At 42.7% G+C, this 17,395-nt stretch overlaps 1 protein-coding gene across 3 annotated transcripts in view; it reads left to right on the top strand.

Annotated features, from left to right (window-relative positions):
- LOC120563540 (protein piccolo-like) overlaps positions 1-17,395 on the top strand; it is a 44,628-nt gene that overhangs the window by 12,223 nt on the left and 15,010 nt on the right. The window contains exons 4-13 of one of the 3 annotated variants that reach the window (XM_039807759.1): positions 646-7,540; positions 8,055-9,622; positions 9,831-10,096; positions 10,465-11,293; positions 11,605-12,655; positions 14,579-14,647; positions 14,982-15,008; positions 16,603-16,691; positions 16,815-16,890; positions 16,996-17,121. In XM_039807759.1, coding sequence (XP_039663693.1) covers positions 646-7,540; positions 8,055-9,622; positions 9,831-10,096; positions 10,465-11,293; positions 11,605-12,655; positions 14,579-14,647; positions 14,982-15,008; positions 16,603-16,691; positions 16,815-16,890; positions 16,996-17,121 — 10,996 coding nt within the window. The remainder of the gene's footprint in view (positions 1-645; positions 7,541-8,054; positions 9,623-9,830; positions 10,097-10,464; positions 11,294-11,604; positions 12,656-14,578; positions 14,648-14,981; positions 15,009-16,602; positions 16,692-16,814; positions 16,891-16,995; positions 17,122-17,395) is intronic. The other 2 variants (XM_039807760.1, XM_039807761.1) reach the window with 2 other exon arrangements.

Raw genomic sequence — 17,395 nt, 5'->3', positions numbered from 1 at the left:
GAAAATAATTAGATACAATGAATTGATGCTGCCATTCTGGCTATACTTCCCTATATTGCTTAAAATTTGCATAAAGATTAAATACCAATGTTGTCTTTAAATTCCTAATGTAACTGGCAAACTGTTGTGTAGCCTAGGTTGTGTTTTTTCTAACAGTAGGAAAGTAAGTTGTGCATCAAGCATTATTTTAGTCATTACCATCTTACTGCATTGCATTGAACTCACTTTCATTATTTTGCTCACCCATAATTTTTGTTAGTTATTTCTTGCTCATTTTCACCATATGATGACATGATTATGATTAATGTGACACAAAACACTAATGATGGACTGTATGACTGTGGAAAGATCTGTCCTACAACTACACTCTGGGGTTTCAATTTCACTGATAAACTCAAGAGTGGCCTACATTCTCTTTAGCTTGTTTGCATTTCTACTGCAGTATAGTATTTCATATTGCTTATTTTATATTTACTTGGGTGAATGATGCATCTTCCCATTGCATTAGACCATTTTCAGACATACTCTTACTCCATGCTGCAGTTACAAAAACAATGAAAAAAAACAAGGTAAAATATCGGATTGTGTTTTTTCCAGAAAGTCTGGTTCTTTCATTTACGGTTACCTTGTTTTTTACATTTTCAGGAGCAAGATGAAATCAAAAAAGAGCCAATGAAAGAAGGAAAGGTCTCCCTACCTACTGGGCAGGTTAAATTGGAAACAATGGTTGTCCCTGTGACATCTACAAAGCCTGAATTCAAAGCAAAGGAGCATGATGATGACCAACCCCAGATTTTACCCATATCACAGGAATTAAAGGATGGGCAGGTGGTTAGTGATACACATAAAAATGATGTAAATAAAGATCCATCCATTCCAGTAAAGGAGGAGGTTAAAGCTGAGAGAAGGCGCCTAAGCTTCCAAGCAATAGTTGAGAGCAGCGAAAGTGAGCTCACACCCTCACCACAAGTCCAGAGGAGAAGACTAAAGGTCAGCAATGTTTCATCCAGCAGTGAGGACATTAAAACTGAAAGCGCTGACTCCTCTATGGAAGATGAAGAATTCATCCGCAAGCAGATAATGGGTATGGGTGATGAGGAAGAAATGTCTCTTTCAGAAGATGAGAAAGAAAATAATTTAGCAGATGGGAAAGCAATCAAAGAGGTTGAGCTTGATAATGCTTCAGTGGCAGCCAAATCACTGTCAAGAAAAAGTAGCACAGAGAATGAAGAAAGCCCAGCCACGAAAAAGGCCCTCCCGAAAACTGACACTGCAACTGCCCAAGATGTTCCTGAAACAATACCCAGCACTACTTTCAAGAAAGCTATTTCAGTCATGAGACAAAGACAAAGCACTGATGAAGAAGTAGAGAGCATCACAGAATCCCTGTCAAAGGGATCGTCTAGTGTTCATGTATCTAGCTTTACTCCAGGATCTTCACCCACGTCAGCTTCATCTCTGGAGGAGGATAGTGATAGCAGCCCTAGTCACAGGAAAGTCAGTGGGGACAAACAGCATCGCAAAGCTAGGCACAGGCAGCCAACCCAGCCTCTCCCCACCATTGAAGACTCCTCTGAGGAAGAGAAGACTAGGGGGGGAGAGAAGACTAGGAAAGACAAATATGAACTAAGAGCCAATGGCCAACCACTGTCTCCAACAGAAAATGCTTCCTCCACAGAGAATCTGAGACAAGTCACCGTAATGGATGAAAGCAGTAGAACATCTGGCTCTGAGTACTCTGCCAGTATAGAATCAGAAGCAGAGGCTAGACAAGCTGTACAGAGAGGACGTAAGCCTTCACTAACAGTGATCCCATACACTCCTGATCCATTTAAAGAGAAGGATTCTGTGAAAAAATCATTGAAGAGTGCCGAAGAAGCATATGAGGAAATTATTCAGAAAACAAAAGCTATTCCAGAGGAGAATCCTCCTGATATTGAGCCACTTTATGGAGGAATGTCAATAGAGGACTATCTTTATGAATCCTTAGTTCAGGAGCCTGAAATTAAGATTGGTGAATCTCAAGAGGAAGAATTTAAACAGGATACTAGCTCTGAGTGTCTCAAAAAACTGAGGTCTCCAGAGGAGGTTTATGAGGAGATGATACAGAAAAAGAGAGAATTGATGATGATAGAGCAAGAGTTTCAACAGGCCCAGACAGCCATGGAATCTTCCTCATCAGGGGCTTCAGTCACAGGGCCTCCCTCGTTTGATGAGACCTGTGTTGTGACCATACCCACGGAAGAGACATCCCTTACTGAACAAATTGATATACCCCTTACAGCCACTGAAACTTCAAGTGAACTGCCAGTGAAGAAAAAGAAAAGGCCAGCTCCACCACGGCCCACCGAACCCCCTAAACGGTCTGAGGTGACTGTTGTTCCCAGTACTCCTACTGGATCTATAGGTTTTGTTAGGCCTATGGTTCCTCAAGATCCTGCACTCAAAAAGTCATTGTTCCCCATACCAGACCTCAAGATCACACAATGTTCATCTGGGGAGGAAGAGGATGACAGTCTTGCAGATGAGTATGGTGTTGGTATTTCCTCTGACATTACCCCCAGTGATGACTCTGAGACTAAGGAAGATCCATCCATAAGCCCACCTTTGTCTGAAACCGCTGAGATGGAGCCTGTCTGTGTGGTGTGTGAAATTCCAGAGCCAAAACCTATTCCAACTCCAATATCAGCCCCAGAACTAACAGCTACACCCTCCCCCGTATCAACAATGTCACCTCCAACTTCACCAGCCACTCCAGATTCCAGTTTGGCTTCAAATGCTACATCTTCATCCTCATTCCAGGCTCAAACACCTCTTTCATCAGATTCAACTCCAACACCTCCAACTTCATTTGTAACCCAGTCACTTCCAGATATCTCTCCACCATCGCCTGCCACAACTGCAGCAGTACTGTCTATTGGGGGCTTAGTCTCTCATCCCACTCCAACCACAGATATAGTTACAAAACCAGATGTGGTGTCTGATCAATCCAAAGCTCAAGAAACTGCAGTAGTTCAAGTTAAGGCTGCTACAGCTGAAGCCCCAAGTCCAGCCCTATTGGGGAAGGTAACTCCTGTACCTGTTGTGGTCCAAATGCCAGACTTGGTTTCATCTCCATCTCAGGTGCCTATGGAGGCTCCAGCTGTTATGCAGGTCTCAGCACAGAGTCCAGCACCTGTCGTTGTTTCAGCTCAACCTACAACCATAGTTACAGCTACATCTGTTGCAGTCTCCACACCAGCTTTAACCAATGTTGTTTCTGCTTCTGTCATTCTGGCCTCATGCCCTGGGCCAGTCATAGTCCAGATGCCTGACCTGGTTTCAACTACATCTCCAATCTCTGCACAAACCCCACTACCAGTTTTAGCACGCATAACTACCCCAGCTCAAGCCCAAACCAAAGTGGTACATGCAGTCCCTTTACAAGCAGCCATCCCATTAATGAGCCCAGTAGTAATGCCAGCTCCAACTCAATCAGCCCAGGTGTCTGCACCAGCTCCAGCATCAACTACTATTATCAAAAAGAAGGTACCACCCCCTCCTCCCCCTCGGTCTACTTCAGTGACATTACCTGAGCCTAACACAAAGCTGCCACTTGTAAGGACTGTCCAGCATGTCACCCCTACTATAAACCACAACATAGATGGGAGAACCACAGTGGCTGACCATCCAATGCAGTCTGTAGTTGTGGATATACAGCCAAGAATGGAAGACATGCAATCAGATAGTGTGGCTGTACCTCAAATAGTGAGCCCAACCAGACAGGGGCATGTTGTCATCATAGTGCCAAGTGTAGAAAACATATCTCTGCTTGGCCAAACCCAACACGATATATCTAGCACAATAGCTGCCACTGCTTCTCTGCCAAAAAGTAGTCAAATAGCTTCAGATATACCCAGCACAGATACAGCTTCACTATCCACTAAGGTGTCAGCAGTGTCACTAGCTTCTGCTCCACCACTTCCGCCTAAACCTATGGCAGGGACGAAAGTTATGGACACAGTAGAAATACCTGTAGCAGATACACCTCCACCACCTCCAACCACTTTATCCAAGCCAACTGTTTATCCAAAGCAGTTGGTTTCCACTGCAGTGACGATTGCTACAGCAACAGTAGCACAAGTTTCTGATACAACTAGCCCTAGTCAAACCGCCAAGCCTCCTCCACCTATACCACCTAAGCCTATATCAATTCCAGCTGGACTGGTTTTCAGCCACAAGCCAGGAGAGAGTGTCAAGCCACCTCCCCCTCCTGTGGCCCCCAAAGCTGCAACACTACCCAGGACCAAAGAACCTCCAAATGTTCTGTCACTAAGCCTGACACGACCTGTGGAATCTAAGTTGGGTGCAACATCTCCTAAGTCACCTTTGTCTCCTAGACACGCAAAATGTTTGCAAACCTATGTGGTGATAACCCTTCCATCTGAGCCTGGCTCACCTACAGAGGGCATAACAGTCCAGGCACCTGTAAGACAAGGCTCCATCCCATCTACAAAAGTGTCAGGGGTACGGACCACACCTTCAGAGCAGAAAACACCCACTGAGGCATTCTCGGCACAGGCTACAGTTAGGCGAGCTTCTGTCCCGACTGTAAAGTATCCACCTCCAATATTCATAGCTCCAACAGTGGCAGTACAGCAAGTGACACTCTCTGAAGAAGTGGCTAATACAGTGCAAGCCAGGAGAGACTTTGTGCCACCGACATCTGTCACTGATGTCACGGTAGTGTCATCAGGTCAGGACGCATCTATTCAGGCACATAGTGTACCTTTTCCAATTAAGAAACCATATGTGCAACAGCAACAATCCATTCAGCAACTGCCACCACCTAAAACAATGTATGAAGTCATCACAATGCCCCTAGAGCCAGGGGTTCTTATTCAACCCTTAACAGTCCAAGCCACAGCAAGAGCCCAGTCTATACCACTTGTTGCTCAACAACCAAACATAGCCACAGAGGTCATAACAATTCTGCCAGAGGTTCCAGCTGAAGCACTAGTTCCTCAGGCCCCAAAACCAAGTGCACCTGTGCAGCCACAGCCTCTGACAGATTTTGTTACTGTACCACTGCAGCATGAGGTACCTTTAGTTACACTAGTTCCCCAAGATATACCAGTTGCAGTCCCCTCAACTGTTCTTTATCCACAAGTTTCAACCCAAGAAATGCTACACAAAGAACAGGATATGCCTACACATGTCATAGTCACTGAGCCAGTAATGGTAAGATCACCAATACCAGGAGTGAGTCAGCAAATTCCAGCTCAACAGCAACTTACAGCAGTTGAAGCAGTGACTCACTCTATAGAGCAAGAATTGCCTACATTTTTTAATAATCCTCCTACTATTGCTGAAATCCCATCAGTACCACAAACTGTTCAGCCTTTAGAAGTTCTGCCTTTAGTGACAGGGCAGCTATCTTCGCAACAACCACTTATTGTAGCTGAAGGTTTGACCCTCCCTACAAAGTTTGAATTACCTACAGAGATTATTTCAACTGACACTGCTGTTAGAATACCAGGAGCAGCACCAGTATCTCCAGTACCTCATCCTCTACCTGTCGTTGTTGATGTTACCCCAACACCGGAAGTAGCTAAGTTAATGCCACCATCTGCAGTTGCTAAGATATTAACTCCTGCAATTGGTGATGTAACACTATCACCTGTAGTCACAGAAGTCCACCCAATGACAGCACAGCCAGAAGTACCTCATGTTACTTATATTCCACAGGTCTATGGAGCAATTACATCCTCATTAATGTCACATTCAATGCCACCAATGGAGGTTATAGCATTGCAGCCTGAACGAGATACAACCACAGATATTTTAACAAAGGATTATAATATACATTTTTCAATGCCATCATCAGTGTTGCAGGCCAAGGAGTTGGCTGGGATGTCAGTTATTTCAACTGGGGAAACCACCAGTAGGAGGACATCTATATCGTCCATAGTACAACCAATATACACCACGAGTGAGATTTTTACATATCCTGCAGACTATGAAACACCAACGCAGGTGGTTACGACTGATGCCTTTGCTGCTACCAGGAGAGAATCCATAACTATGCAGCAATCATTACCATTGACACATATTGTAAACATGCCAGCTGAAAAAGATGTTCCTATTGATGGTTATGCTGTTCAGTTCCCCTACAGGAGAGGATCTATTCATTCAACAGAACAAAGACCACAGGTATTAACTTATTCATCGGAATATGATCACCCTCTGGAGATAATAACCACTGAGGCATACACCAGGAGAACCTCAATGCCTGCTGCACAGGACATTCCACATGGTGTATCTGTGGCTCCAGTCACTATCACTAAAATTCAGCAAGAGTCTATTGAGAGCCAAGAGATTCGAGGACCAGAAAAAGTGGTCGCCAGTATGAGTCACAGGTATTCATCTTCAATTTCCACTTTAGGCCAGCCTCCTGAAAGCCTGCCTAGCCTGGTCACTCAGGTGGTCACCACTGAGGTCCAGAGGACCACTGTTTCTGTTGTTCATGAAAGACTTCCACAAGTCCCTCATCCCAGTGTAGCAATCACTATACAACCAGACATAGCTAAAGTCCAACCTCTGCCGAAACAGAATGGGAAGATAATCTACCCTGGTGATGTTATTGATTTACGTACCATGAAGATTGGCATAAAGATGACTGAACAAGGCATGGACCTGACACCACCTGAATCATGTCGACAGTCTTTTTCAAGTGACTCTACTGGACGTCAAATCACAGCAGTGCAGCCTGAGATAGTCAATCTTAGTACAGAGATCATCCCTGCAACCACACTGTCTGTGGTTACTGACAGCATCACAATTGTCACATGCACAGCCACCATTGCCTCATACAACACTCCAGCAGAGAAACCATTAGATTTGCAGGGCCCTGGTGCGTCATTGCCTCTGCCTCTTACCACATACAAACAATTTGAACCACTAGCTCAGATTGTATACAGACCTGTGAATTCCCAGCCCGTAGTCAGTGCTGTAGCATCCGCAGCTCAAGACATACCCATTAATCTTTCCTTCGGAGCTCTGGTCTCCTCAGGAGGCAAACAGCCAATGACTTCCCCAGCAGATACCAGCAATGGAGGTCCTGTCCTTTCTCTAGAGGCCACAGGGGCCATGGATCTGTCCAACTACAGACCAGTGAGAGCTATGGTAGCTTTGTCTGACACAAGCCCAGGAGTGGTGACCACTGTTGTAGAGGATGATGGGACTCCAGTCGACCTTACAGCTGGTAGGAGGAGTGTATGCTGTGATGTCATTTACAAGCTACCATTTACAGGAAGCTGCAGAACACAGCCCCCGGTTACAGCCCAGCCTGACAACCGTTTTGGCTACAGAGATGATCACTACCAATATGATAATGCTGGCCTGTATGGTATCAAAGGCATGAATGGCATAAAAGCCTCAATGTCTGAAACCAACCTGACTGAGGCAGGACTGTTCTCCTATGATCCCAGGAATGACTATGACTATCTTAGTGGATCTTCAGATGGCGCTATAGATCTCACTGCTGCTAAACTTTCTGCTGGTGAGTATGGGAGTATTCCTGCATTTTTGCATCTTTTTTATTACCATGCTCTGTGCTTGCTTTATGGGCTTCCATTTGATTGTTTTCATAAACTTGAAACTTTTATTTACAAAGTGTCTTTACTCTTAAATGTACATTGTTACAGTTCAATATTTTGCATAATGAAGGCATATGTGGTTGTGTTCCCTTTAATTTTATTAATTCATGCTTGCAGCTGTTTAATTTACTTTAATGTAATGTGCATGTTTTCATTAAATATTAATGCCTGCTTGTTTATCTTGTTTTTCTTTTGTCTTCATACAGATGCATGTGTGTGCCTGCGTGTGCTTCCTCAATATTTTGGTTTTGCATCTTGCTAGCCAAAATGAATGCAGATATCCAGACGCATGTGAAATTAGTATTTTTAAATCCAAATTGCATGACCTTCAATTCGTATACAGTAAAGTATGTTTGTTTCTGAAATAATAATATATTTGATCAAGTAAAATCCATATCTCTGGGCTTATTATGGCAGGTAAAGCTCTAGACTACACTAGCAAAGCTACTGGAGTCTACCCTGGGATGACTACTGCTCCATATTCCCAGGTTCCAACAGCTGGGTTTGGGGTAAATGGTGTTCTAAGAACCTCAGATGGAATAGTTTACACCTCTGTTGCTGCTCCAGTTCCATCCACATATGCAATTACAACTCAACCAGGCTCCATCTTCAGCACTACCTTAACACCTACGTCAACAGTCCAGAACCAGTCATTGCCACATCCGTACGGCTTCATTCCCAGTACAGACCCTGGACAGATAATTCCTTTTGACACAGGGCTACCAAAAGAGCTTCTACCCACAGCTTTGGCTGACATCATAACAGGCTATCCGGACATGTACTCAGACACCACCCTGGAAGCAATTGCTGCCTCTCTGGATGCCTTAGCCTCTTCTCCAATATTCCCTGGCTTAGACAATACCAAGATGGCCCAGTATCAGATGGAAAGGGAGTTTCTAGAGCTAGAAAAGCTTAAGCAGCTTTGTCTCGCTGAGGAGCTTGAGTGGGAGAGGCAGGAGATCCAGCGTTACCGTGAACAGGAGCAGCTCATGGTCCAAAGGGAGCTCGAGGAGCTTCAGGCTCTGAAACAGCAGCTTCTCATGCAACAAGAGGAAGAGCACCATGCCCACATGGTGGCCCAGCAGGAGACCTATGCCCAGCAGAAAGAGCAGTTGCAGCAAATCCAACAACTCCAACTTCAACTCCAGCGCCAGCTTGATGAGCACTATGGTAGTACTGGTACCACAGGAAACCTCCTAGATGCTAAATATGCAGGGGTAGGGGACAGTGGCCAGTACTGGCCTGTCAAAGATGAGTCAACAACTTCAACTATTGGGACACAGTTAGAGAAAAGTCAGGACCAGCTTAATCTAGTAAATAGGCTTCAAGCTGATCAGGACACAGGGAAAAAAATAATTGATAGTGGAGTGCAGACAGATGATGAGGACTCAGCAGAGAAGCAGCATGTAGGAAGGAGAAAGAAGAATAAGAGAAATGTTGATAGCTCAGCTCAGACTGATGATGAGGACCAAGATGAATGGGATGCTCCCACAAAAGCACGAAGACGCTCTCGAAAACATAGCAGTGATGGGAAACATGGCTCCAAGGTCTCTAGCATTGCTATCCAGACAGTGGCTGAGATATCTGTCCAGACTGACCACTCTGGAACTATCAAACGACCAAATGTCCAGATGGACACCAGGGTGGAAATCATCAAGCATATCTCAGCTCCAGAGAACTCTCAGAGAGGTGGCAGTCTGAGCTGTCAGACAGACTCAGACAGAAGGCACACACCCATTGAGATTGGCTACAGCACACTCCTAACAGCAGATGTCCCCTCTAAGTCTAACGTCTTCTACACCTCGGTCTCCCCCATGTCCCCGGAAAAGTCACTTGGAGGGCAGAGAATGCTGACTGCTGACCCAACCAGATTTTCCTCTGGCCCTCGAACATTAAAGGCTGGTCAGAAGTCTCTGTCTGATCCTAAATCCCTAAGTCCTGCCACAGATGACAGGATGGGTGGATACTATGCAGAGAGCTATTCTGTAAGTCTTACCAGAAAAAAAAGAAAAAAAATAAGAACTGTCTTATTATTATTGATTACAATAATTACTGTGCTTATGATTGTTTCAGAATTATGAAAATGCTTTAAATACAAAAATGATTGTGAAGTATGCAGTGCATTGCAATTATTTAATTTTTTTAAATCATTCAATTATTGACAGATTTATATATATTTTTTTTATGTTCTAGAGCCGAGGCTCTCCCTCTGGTACAGGTAAGAAGGTAAAGCGGACACTACCAGACCCGCCTCCTGAGGATGACTCTCTGTCAGGACGGTCAGGCTACATCACCAACTCTGCTCGTCGTCGTCTTGCCCGCAGTACAACAATGGCCCGGGCAAAGATCCTGCAGGACATTGACAAGGAGCTTGATCTGGTGGAGAGAGAGTCTTCTAAACTTCGCAAGAAACAAGCAGAGCTAGATGAAGAGGAAAAGGAGATTGATGCCAAGCTACGGTGAGATACCACAGATTTAACGTCAACACAATTTAGGGTATAGGCTTCTCCTCTTTTCAGACCTTGAGTGACATTACTTCATGTCATAAATTGTTTACAACTAATAGCATTGCGTTTGACCCTCTCATGCAATCATTATTCCTAATTAATCTGCATGATTCCCCTCTTACCTTAATAGCTTATGGGCTAAAAGGCTGCCTTGACATCACTCAGTGAGACCTCTTCACACTCACACATGTCACACTAATACAAAAGGTACTAATGTGTGAACCCGGAACATTTATTTTGCCTCTTTGGTTGTAATGTTAATATAATTGTTAGTGCTAAAATTGTAAAACAATATGTACCCATTTTTCTTATTACTGTAGGTACCTGGAGATGGGTATCAATCGACGTAAGGAGGCCTTGCTGAAGGAGAGAGAGAAGAGAGAGAGGGCCTATCTCCAGGGGGTGGCAGAAGAAAGAGATTACATGTCAGACAGTGAGGTTAGCAACATCAGAGAGGCCAGGGCTGATGGCCTGGAGAGACCACGGACAGCTCCCCAGTCTGAGTTTGACCAATTCATTCCCCCTCAGACAGAAGCTGATTCCCAGTACAACACACTAACTAGTCCCTACTCTCACTATGCCCAGTATGTTCCCCAGACCCAAACTACCAGCCATTACACCCAACAGAACCTATATCAGCAACAATCTCTTTACCATCAACAGGTGTCTCCTTACGCGACCCTGTCCCTCTCCCATGCCCAGACTCAGTCTAGCAGCTACCAACATGCTTTGCTTTTGCAACAGGGAAAGCAGCGACAATCTACCCTGTCTGATTTAGAACCTAAAATCACCACCAACTATGAAGTGATACATAACCAGCCTCTGCTCATTGTGCCAACCTCCACAGAAAGTGGTTATGGGGTTGCTCACCTAGGGGGCAAGTATGGCAGCTTGGACTTGAGGCTAGGGCTAGGGGAGAGGAGCATGGCCTCTAGCCCCATGTCTAGCATTTCTGCTGATTCCTTCTATGCCGATATTGACCACCACAATTCCAGGAACTACGTGCTGATAGAGGACATAGGGGAGCTCACCAAGGCCTCAACGGGGCTGGGCAACACCGGCTTGGGTTCTGGATTCAACATGCCTGATAAGGAGTTGTCCAAGGCTGACAGACTACTCAGGGCAGCAGAAGTCAGGCGCACAGCAGAGGTAAATACTGTACTGTTACATTAATCTCATTTTTACCTCTCTCATATCCTCATGTATATAACTATATTTATATAGTTTGCTTCAAGGGCGCTGTCACAGAACATACAACATTTCAATATATATATACACACAACTAACAATTACAAACTCATGTAGACACAATGGATCAATCTGGCCATATCTGTGTATATGTCATTGATCACTTATTCTCAAGGTATATCTAACACATAAAATGTATTTTTTATGTGAGTTTAATTCACATTACTGTTGAGAAAACACTCAATGTGTGACATATTATTTTTCCCCTTTAGGTGGCAGATTTTTTAGGCTCATCTCGACTTCAGGGCTATGGTAAAGGAGAAGATGACACTATGGAGGAGCCTTATGAGCTGAAGCTACTAAAGCAGCAGATCAAGCAGGAGTTCAGGCGAGGAACTGAAGGACTAGAACACTTAACAGGCCTGGGCCTGCCTCAGTATCTCCCCAGTGATGGCAGTTTTCGCCACTTCCCTAAAGGAGAAAAATATAGCATCGGCAGGCTCACCCTTGAAAAGCAGGCTGCAAAACAGCTCCCAGCGGCTGTGCTTTACCAGAAACAGATGAAGAACAAAAAGGCCCTAATAGACCCTAAGGCCATTACAAAATGTTCTCCAATTCAGGAGAGTAGGGACCTGGAGCCTAACTTTGGAAGCTACATGGGATCTGGGGCCTCTTCTGTGACCAATCTGGCAGCAACAGCTAGGTTGCTTCAGGATGAGATTACATTTGGGCTAAGAAAGAACTTGTCTGAGCAACAAAAATATTTGGGCTCCTCCATGGGGGCCAATTTAGCTGGTTCTCTTAATCTTGGCCAGTCCCTTGGACTTGGATCCACTATCAGGGCCATTGCCCAGGATGATGGCAACTACCCAAGTGGCACCCGTTCCAGACCCTCATCACGCCCCTCCTCCCGCCCCTCTTCTGTCTATGGCTTGGATCTATCTATCAAACGGGACCTATCCAGCTCCTCGCTTGGACTTAAAACAGAAGGAGAGGTCTTGGATGCAGCATTTGCCCCTGGGGTGGCCAGAGCAAAGCCCACCAGTTTACCTATCAGCCAAAGTAGGGGCCGTATCCCCATTGTGGCTCAGAACTCTGAAGAGGAGAGCCCTCTGAGCCCAGTGGGCCAGCCTATGGGCATGGCTAGAGCCTCAGCTGGACCTCTCCCGCCCATCTCTGCTGACTCCAGGGACCAATTTGGGTCCAGCCATTCCCTGCCAGAGGCACAGCAACATATGAGGGAGGAATCTCGGACGCGAGGCTATGATCGAGACATCGCATTCATCATGGATGACTTGCAAGGCGCCATGTCTGACAGCGAAGGTAAATGGAACCTGAGACTGTTGCAGCAACTCGACTGTGTGGACTTGCTTTTCATGCATGCTAATGATGAGTGGTCTTACTGAGTTTGTGGATTAACTGATCCTTTCTTAATCATTATTGCTCCAGATAATTGTTGTTGGTTGTGTGTTACTATATATCCCTTTGTCAAGGTTGATTATGTTTGCATGCTGTTTCCTTTCTTTTCCATATCTTACTCACTCATACATAATACTCTTGGCTTGAGTTTATGTATATCATTAATCAGTTCTATCCATGTTTTTTTCTGTGATTTCATTAGCATGCTTTGGCTTTTTTTTACCATGGCTTTACCTCTTCACAGTTAAATGATCATCCTTACTTCTACTTCAGTGGTAACACAGCTGGTATGCACAAAATCTATGGGCTTGAATTTATTTATACATGTTGTCCACAATATGGCTGCCTTATTGTAAGTGAGTCCAACATTTATTTATTAATTGTTTATACTAAGCAATACATACTTGACAGTCACCCTTAACTAAATATCACTCAGTGAATGCATGGTAGATATAAATAAATAGTTATTAAGGATTTACTCCTGTATAAATATTTATGTGTTTTGTGGCACATAAAGGCTAACATGAGTGGTTATTCAGAAACTTACTGATAGGGCGAGAGTATTTTTTAATCTTTAGATGTGATTTACCACAAAATATTTTTAGTAGAAGTTACATACAAGCATAGACATTGTTATGAAAAACTGCTAAAATGTCTAATGTGTAAGTCATTCCTAAATAACCAAAACTATGTTAAAATCGAAAAATTTAATATTTTAACATTTTCTCATATGTGAAGTGCCTCATGAACGTAAATCGCGTACGAACATAAATAACATATACATGACTTATACAGTATATATACTATAGAATGAACATGTTTCAAGATGTTTGGTTAATGGCATTTGGAGTGTCTGAGATGCTGTATAGGCCATCTGGAAGCCGCAGAAACCTGTAGTAAAGGACTTTTACATAAAAGTATGACAAGGAGTGTCCAGGGAGTCTTTTTTCCAGCCCTCCCCCACCAAACTGCAGAGCGAAATAGTGTCTTTGTGAAAAGTAGGTCATCGCCTCAGAAAAACGTATATTTACTCGTCTTAGACACCCTTTCAGCTATTTTGGAAAACAACTAGCAGCAGTAGGTTTAAAGGAATACTGCTGAATCATTGTGTCTAGATGTACTCAAGTGTTCTGCAAGTGCAGTTGAGGCATCATTCTGTGGCAACTCTTTGCAAGTCAGTGACACACAATTTAAGAGTAATGCAATTTGCAGGGGGTTTTGTACATGTCAAAACATACTGCAATGCAATTAATTATCTCAAGAACCACCATGAAGTTATGTGTACTGTTACAAATTACATTTAGCACCATATTATTGTGTCTCATTTGTCTTGTATGTAACTGTGTCTTTGTTTCTATATGTCTTTAATTTTCTATCTGTAACTGATTTTGCATCCTTGCATGTTGTGCAATATATGTTTTAAATTTCCATTTTAATAAACTGAATGTTTTCTGCTTGTTGGTTGTTGCTGTGGATGTCTCATTGCAATGTGAGATGTCCAGGTCCCCTAGTGATTGACAGACAATATTGTACTATGTCCATCTTCATGAGTGGGAGATTGGTAGTGTTCATTTAGGTTAGATAAATCCATTTCTGGAAATGTCAATATACCACTTAAAAAAGGTATTTTTTTGATTTAATTAGATACACATACATCCAAATTGATTATCAGATACATATCACAATGCATCACAGTAACAAAAATGTTTAGCAACTTTCACTTAGTTTCTGAACAATCTGCAAAGGATCAGTATGGTTAAATTTTTGATAAGAAGGTGATATTTGTCCTGACCCCACGTTAAAGTGTCCCATCTGCCTTGATTACAGCACTAAGTGAGTCCATGCTGGCTTTGAACAGAGATGATGCCAGAATCTTTCATGAAAGTATCAGACACGGTAGAGTATCTTACAGTACTAGTTAAAACCCTTACTTTCATGGTACTGCTATTAGATTAATCTTACATTAATTGATAGATTACTTTTTGCCCTAAAATGTGTTTTATTTTTTGTTTTTGTTTTTATTGTGCTACTGCTTAAAACTGTAACTGTCTGACAGGCTAGTTATGTCAGACTTGCAGTAATTTCAAGCATGCATCTTATATTCACTACTGATTTCAGTGCATGTGCTAAAGTATACTCACAATATAAAGCACAGTTCCTGTAGTTTGTTAGATTACTGAACATGTGTTGAACGCATTTCTGAAAAAAAACATATAACTTTGTACCCCAGCTGGAGGCCCAAACTGGAATATAGAAGGTGAGACAGCATCCCAGTTCCATGTAGTTACATAGAGACTGTATGCCTCCATGCTGAACATCATGGTTCTGAATGACCCACTTCTCTGGTTTTGTTAACACACCAGACTCATTCTGGAATGACCCACATCTCAATAGTATACAATACATGCCATTTAGCAGGTCTCTAGTAGTAGTTGACATGTCAGATCCATTCTGTAATGAACCCCATCTTAATGGCACTAGATATGTTATGTGTTTTATACTGAAGTGACTTCAGTTATAAATCTTTTTGGATTGACATCACAGTCTGCTTCTGCTTCTGTAAGCATATCAGACCCATTTCTGATATTCATGTCATGCACTTTAGCAAAAATTCATGCCTTTATTGTGTGATCATGCTAAGTGTTACCACAAAAATTGCTGTTGCAGTGCATACTATGTTAAGGTATTTTATCCACTTATTTTTTTTTATATATATATTTTTTTTTTTTTACAAATTCTGAAGGTCGATGTTGCCACTCCTTACTAATTCTAGATCAGAAAACGCTGATAAGAACTGATAATTGCTTACTAATCCAAGACATTTAGCTAACAGGCAACATTTACCCTCAGTGTGTATTAGTCATCAGGCCATTTCTCTTCATCATTATGGGCGCATCTCCTTGGTGGAATTAGAATTAGATACATTTGGCAGACCTGTGCACATTCTATCCTTAGTGACAATCAATTGCATCAAACACCAAAGTGATGACTCACATTTCTAATGTAGACCATTCTCCACCAATCTGCCTTGTTACCATGGCTTTAGATGGTTTTTGAGCTTTGCAATAATGATGCTAAATGTAACACAAGACATTGGATGTCTTGTAGATGTTACATCGCTTTAAAGGTGTTAGATTTCTGTATGATGAGCTTTGGGGGGTTTCACAGCACACATCATAAATACATTAAAATAGTACACTACCACTTCACAGTTGGTGGTTTTTCATTGTGTACTATAAGCTACAGTGGAAGGTAAGAACTTACTGCGCATATATTTCTCCCCTTCATTGCTCAAATTATACAGCGCAAATAATTGTTGGGAAAATGACTATAAAAAACAGTTTTATATTATTATTGTTATTGGAATACAAACTCACAATAGGACAACTCAAACCCACCGTGTCTAGTCAAACTTTCCAAGGGCTTCTTTCAATGTTTCAATATAAAGCAGCTTTAAAAATGTTGACAGAAGGGAGCCCTCACACTGAGACATGGAGCACTGCATAGTATCAGAAGCATGCAAACCTTAAAATGCTCTTAAAATGTATTCATCCTTCATTTAGTGCTTGCAGTGATCACTGGATCTCACAGTTGGCATGGATAGTGTGGACCAGAGTTTATATTTCTGTGCTTTCATCTATCCAGTCAGGGCAGATCAGAGATCTTCCTGCAATTGTACTAAGGGGGATGGATGTGTGACAAACTTGGTGTTTCCAAAGCTCAATTGCAAGATTGAACACTGCCCGAGTAGTCATATCCATATTTAAAGGAGGGATTTATCAAGCTATGGGGATACTGTAGATGTGTGTTTGTGTGTACATGGCTGTTAACCACTATCTCTCCCTATCTAGCCTACCACCTCAGGAGAGAGGACACAGATTGGTTTGATAAGCCAAGAGAAGGGCATCCGCAGAGTGGAAACATGTCAGACAGGAGACAGGTGAGATCCAAGCCAACAACATTCAACTTCACACTATGTTGTTTCCTTACCTAAATGTTGTGTCAAACATTAAACCTGAAACCTATTTTCTTCATGCTGTAAATGCTTTAAAATCTCTCTCAGATGAAACTGGTCCCTTATGCCTTTCCTCACACTTGCATCAAGCTGAAGAGAGACCTGAAGGACACCAGTGTGTCAGGTATGAGGCAAACATAGGACACAGAGACATGCTACAATTATTTACACGATCATTTTCTATCACTTTTCTATCACGCTCATTAGGATTTGTTTCTTTGTCCCTCAGGGAATGGACTAGGGATCCGTGTGGTAGGTGGGAAGGAGATTCCAGGGAGCCGAGGAGAGATTGGAGCTTACATTGCCAAAGTTATCCCTGGTGGTGTGGCAGAACAAACAGGAAAAGTTGTAGAGGGTAAGAAGAGAATGAGAAAAGGTGGTGATATAAATTATTGTTTTTCTGCCCCTGCTTGCTTTATTTCCGCATATTTTTCATTTTTATTATTATTTCTTAATCAGGAAATACAACATTCACTTTTTGAAATGGAAAATATAAAGCTAAGTTATAATAGTAGGGAAAACAATACATATTTCCATCATTCCACAAGAGAACATGATGTTCAAATTAGGAGCTGCATTCATTTGACTTTGCTGTACAAGAAATATAATTTCGGAGGCCTGAGAGATTA

Source organism: Perca fluviatilis, chromosome 8 (assembly GCF_010015445.1).
Source record: "Perca fluviatilis chromosome 8, GENO_Pfluv_1.0, whole genome shotgun sequence".
NCBI classification, from domain to species: Eukaryota; Metazoa; Chordata; class Actinopteri; order Perciformes; family Percidae; genus Perca; species Perca fluviatilis.
This window is presented reverse-complemented; position numbering and strand designations above follow the sequence as displayed.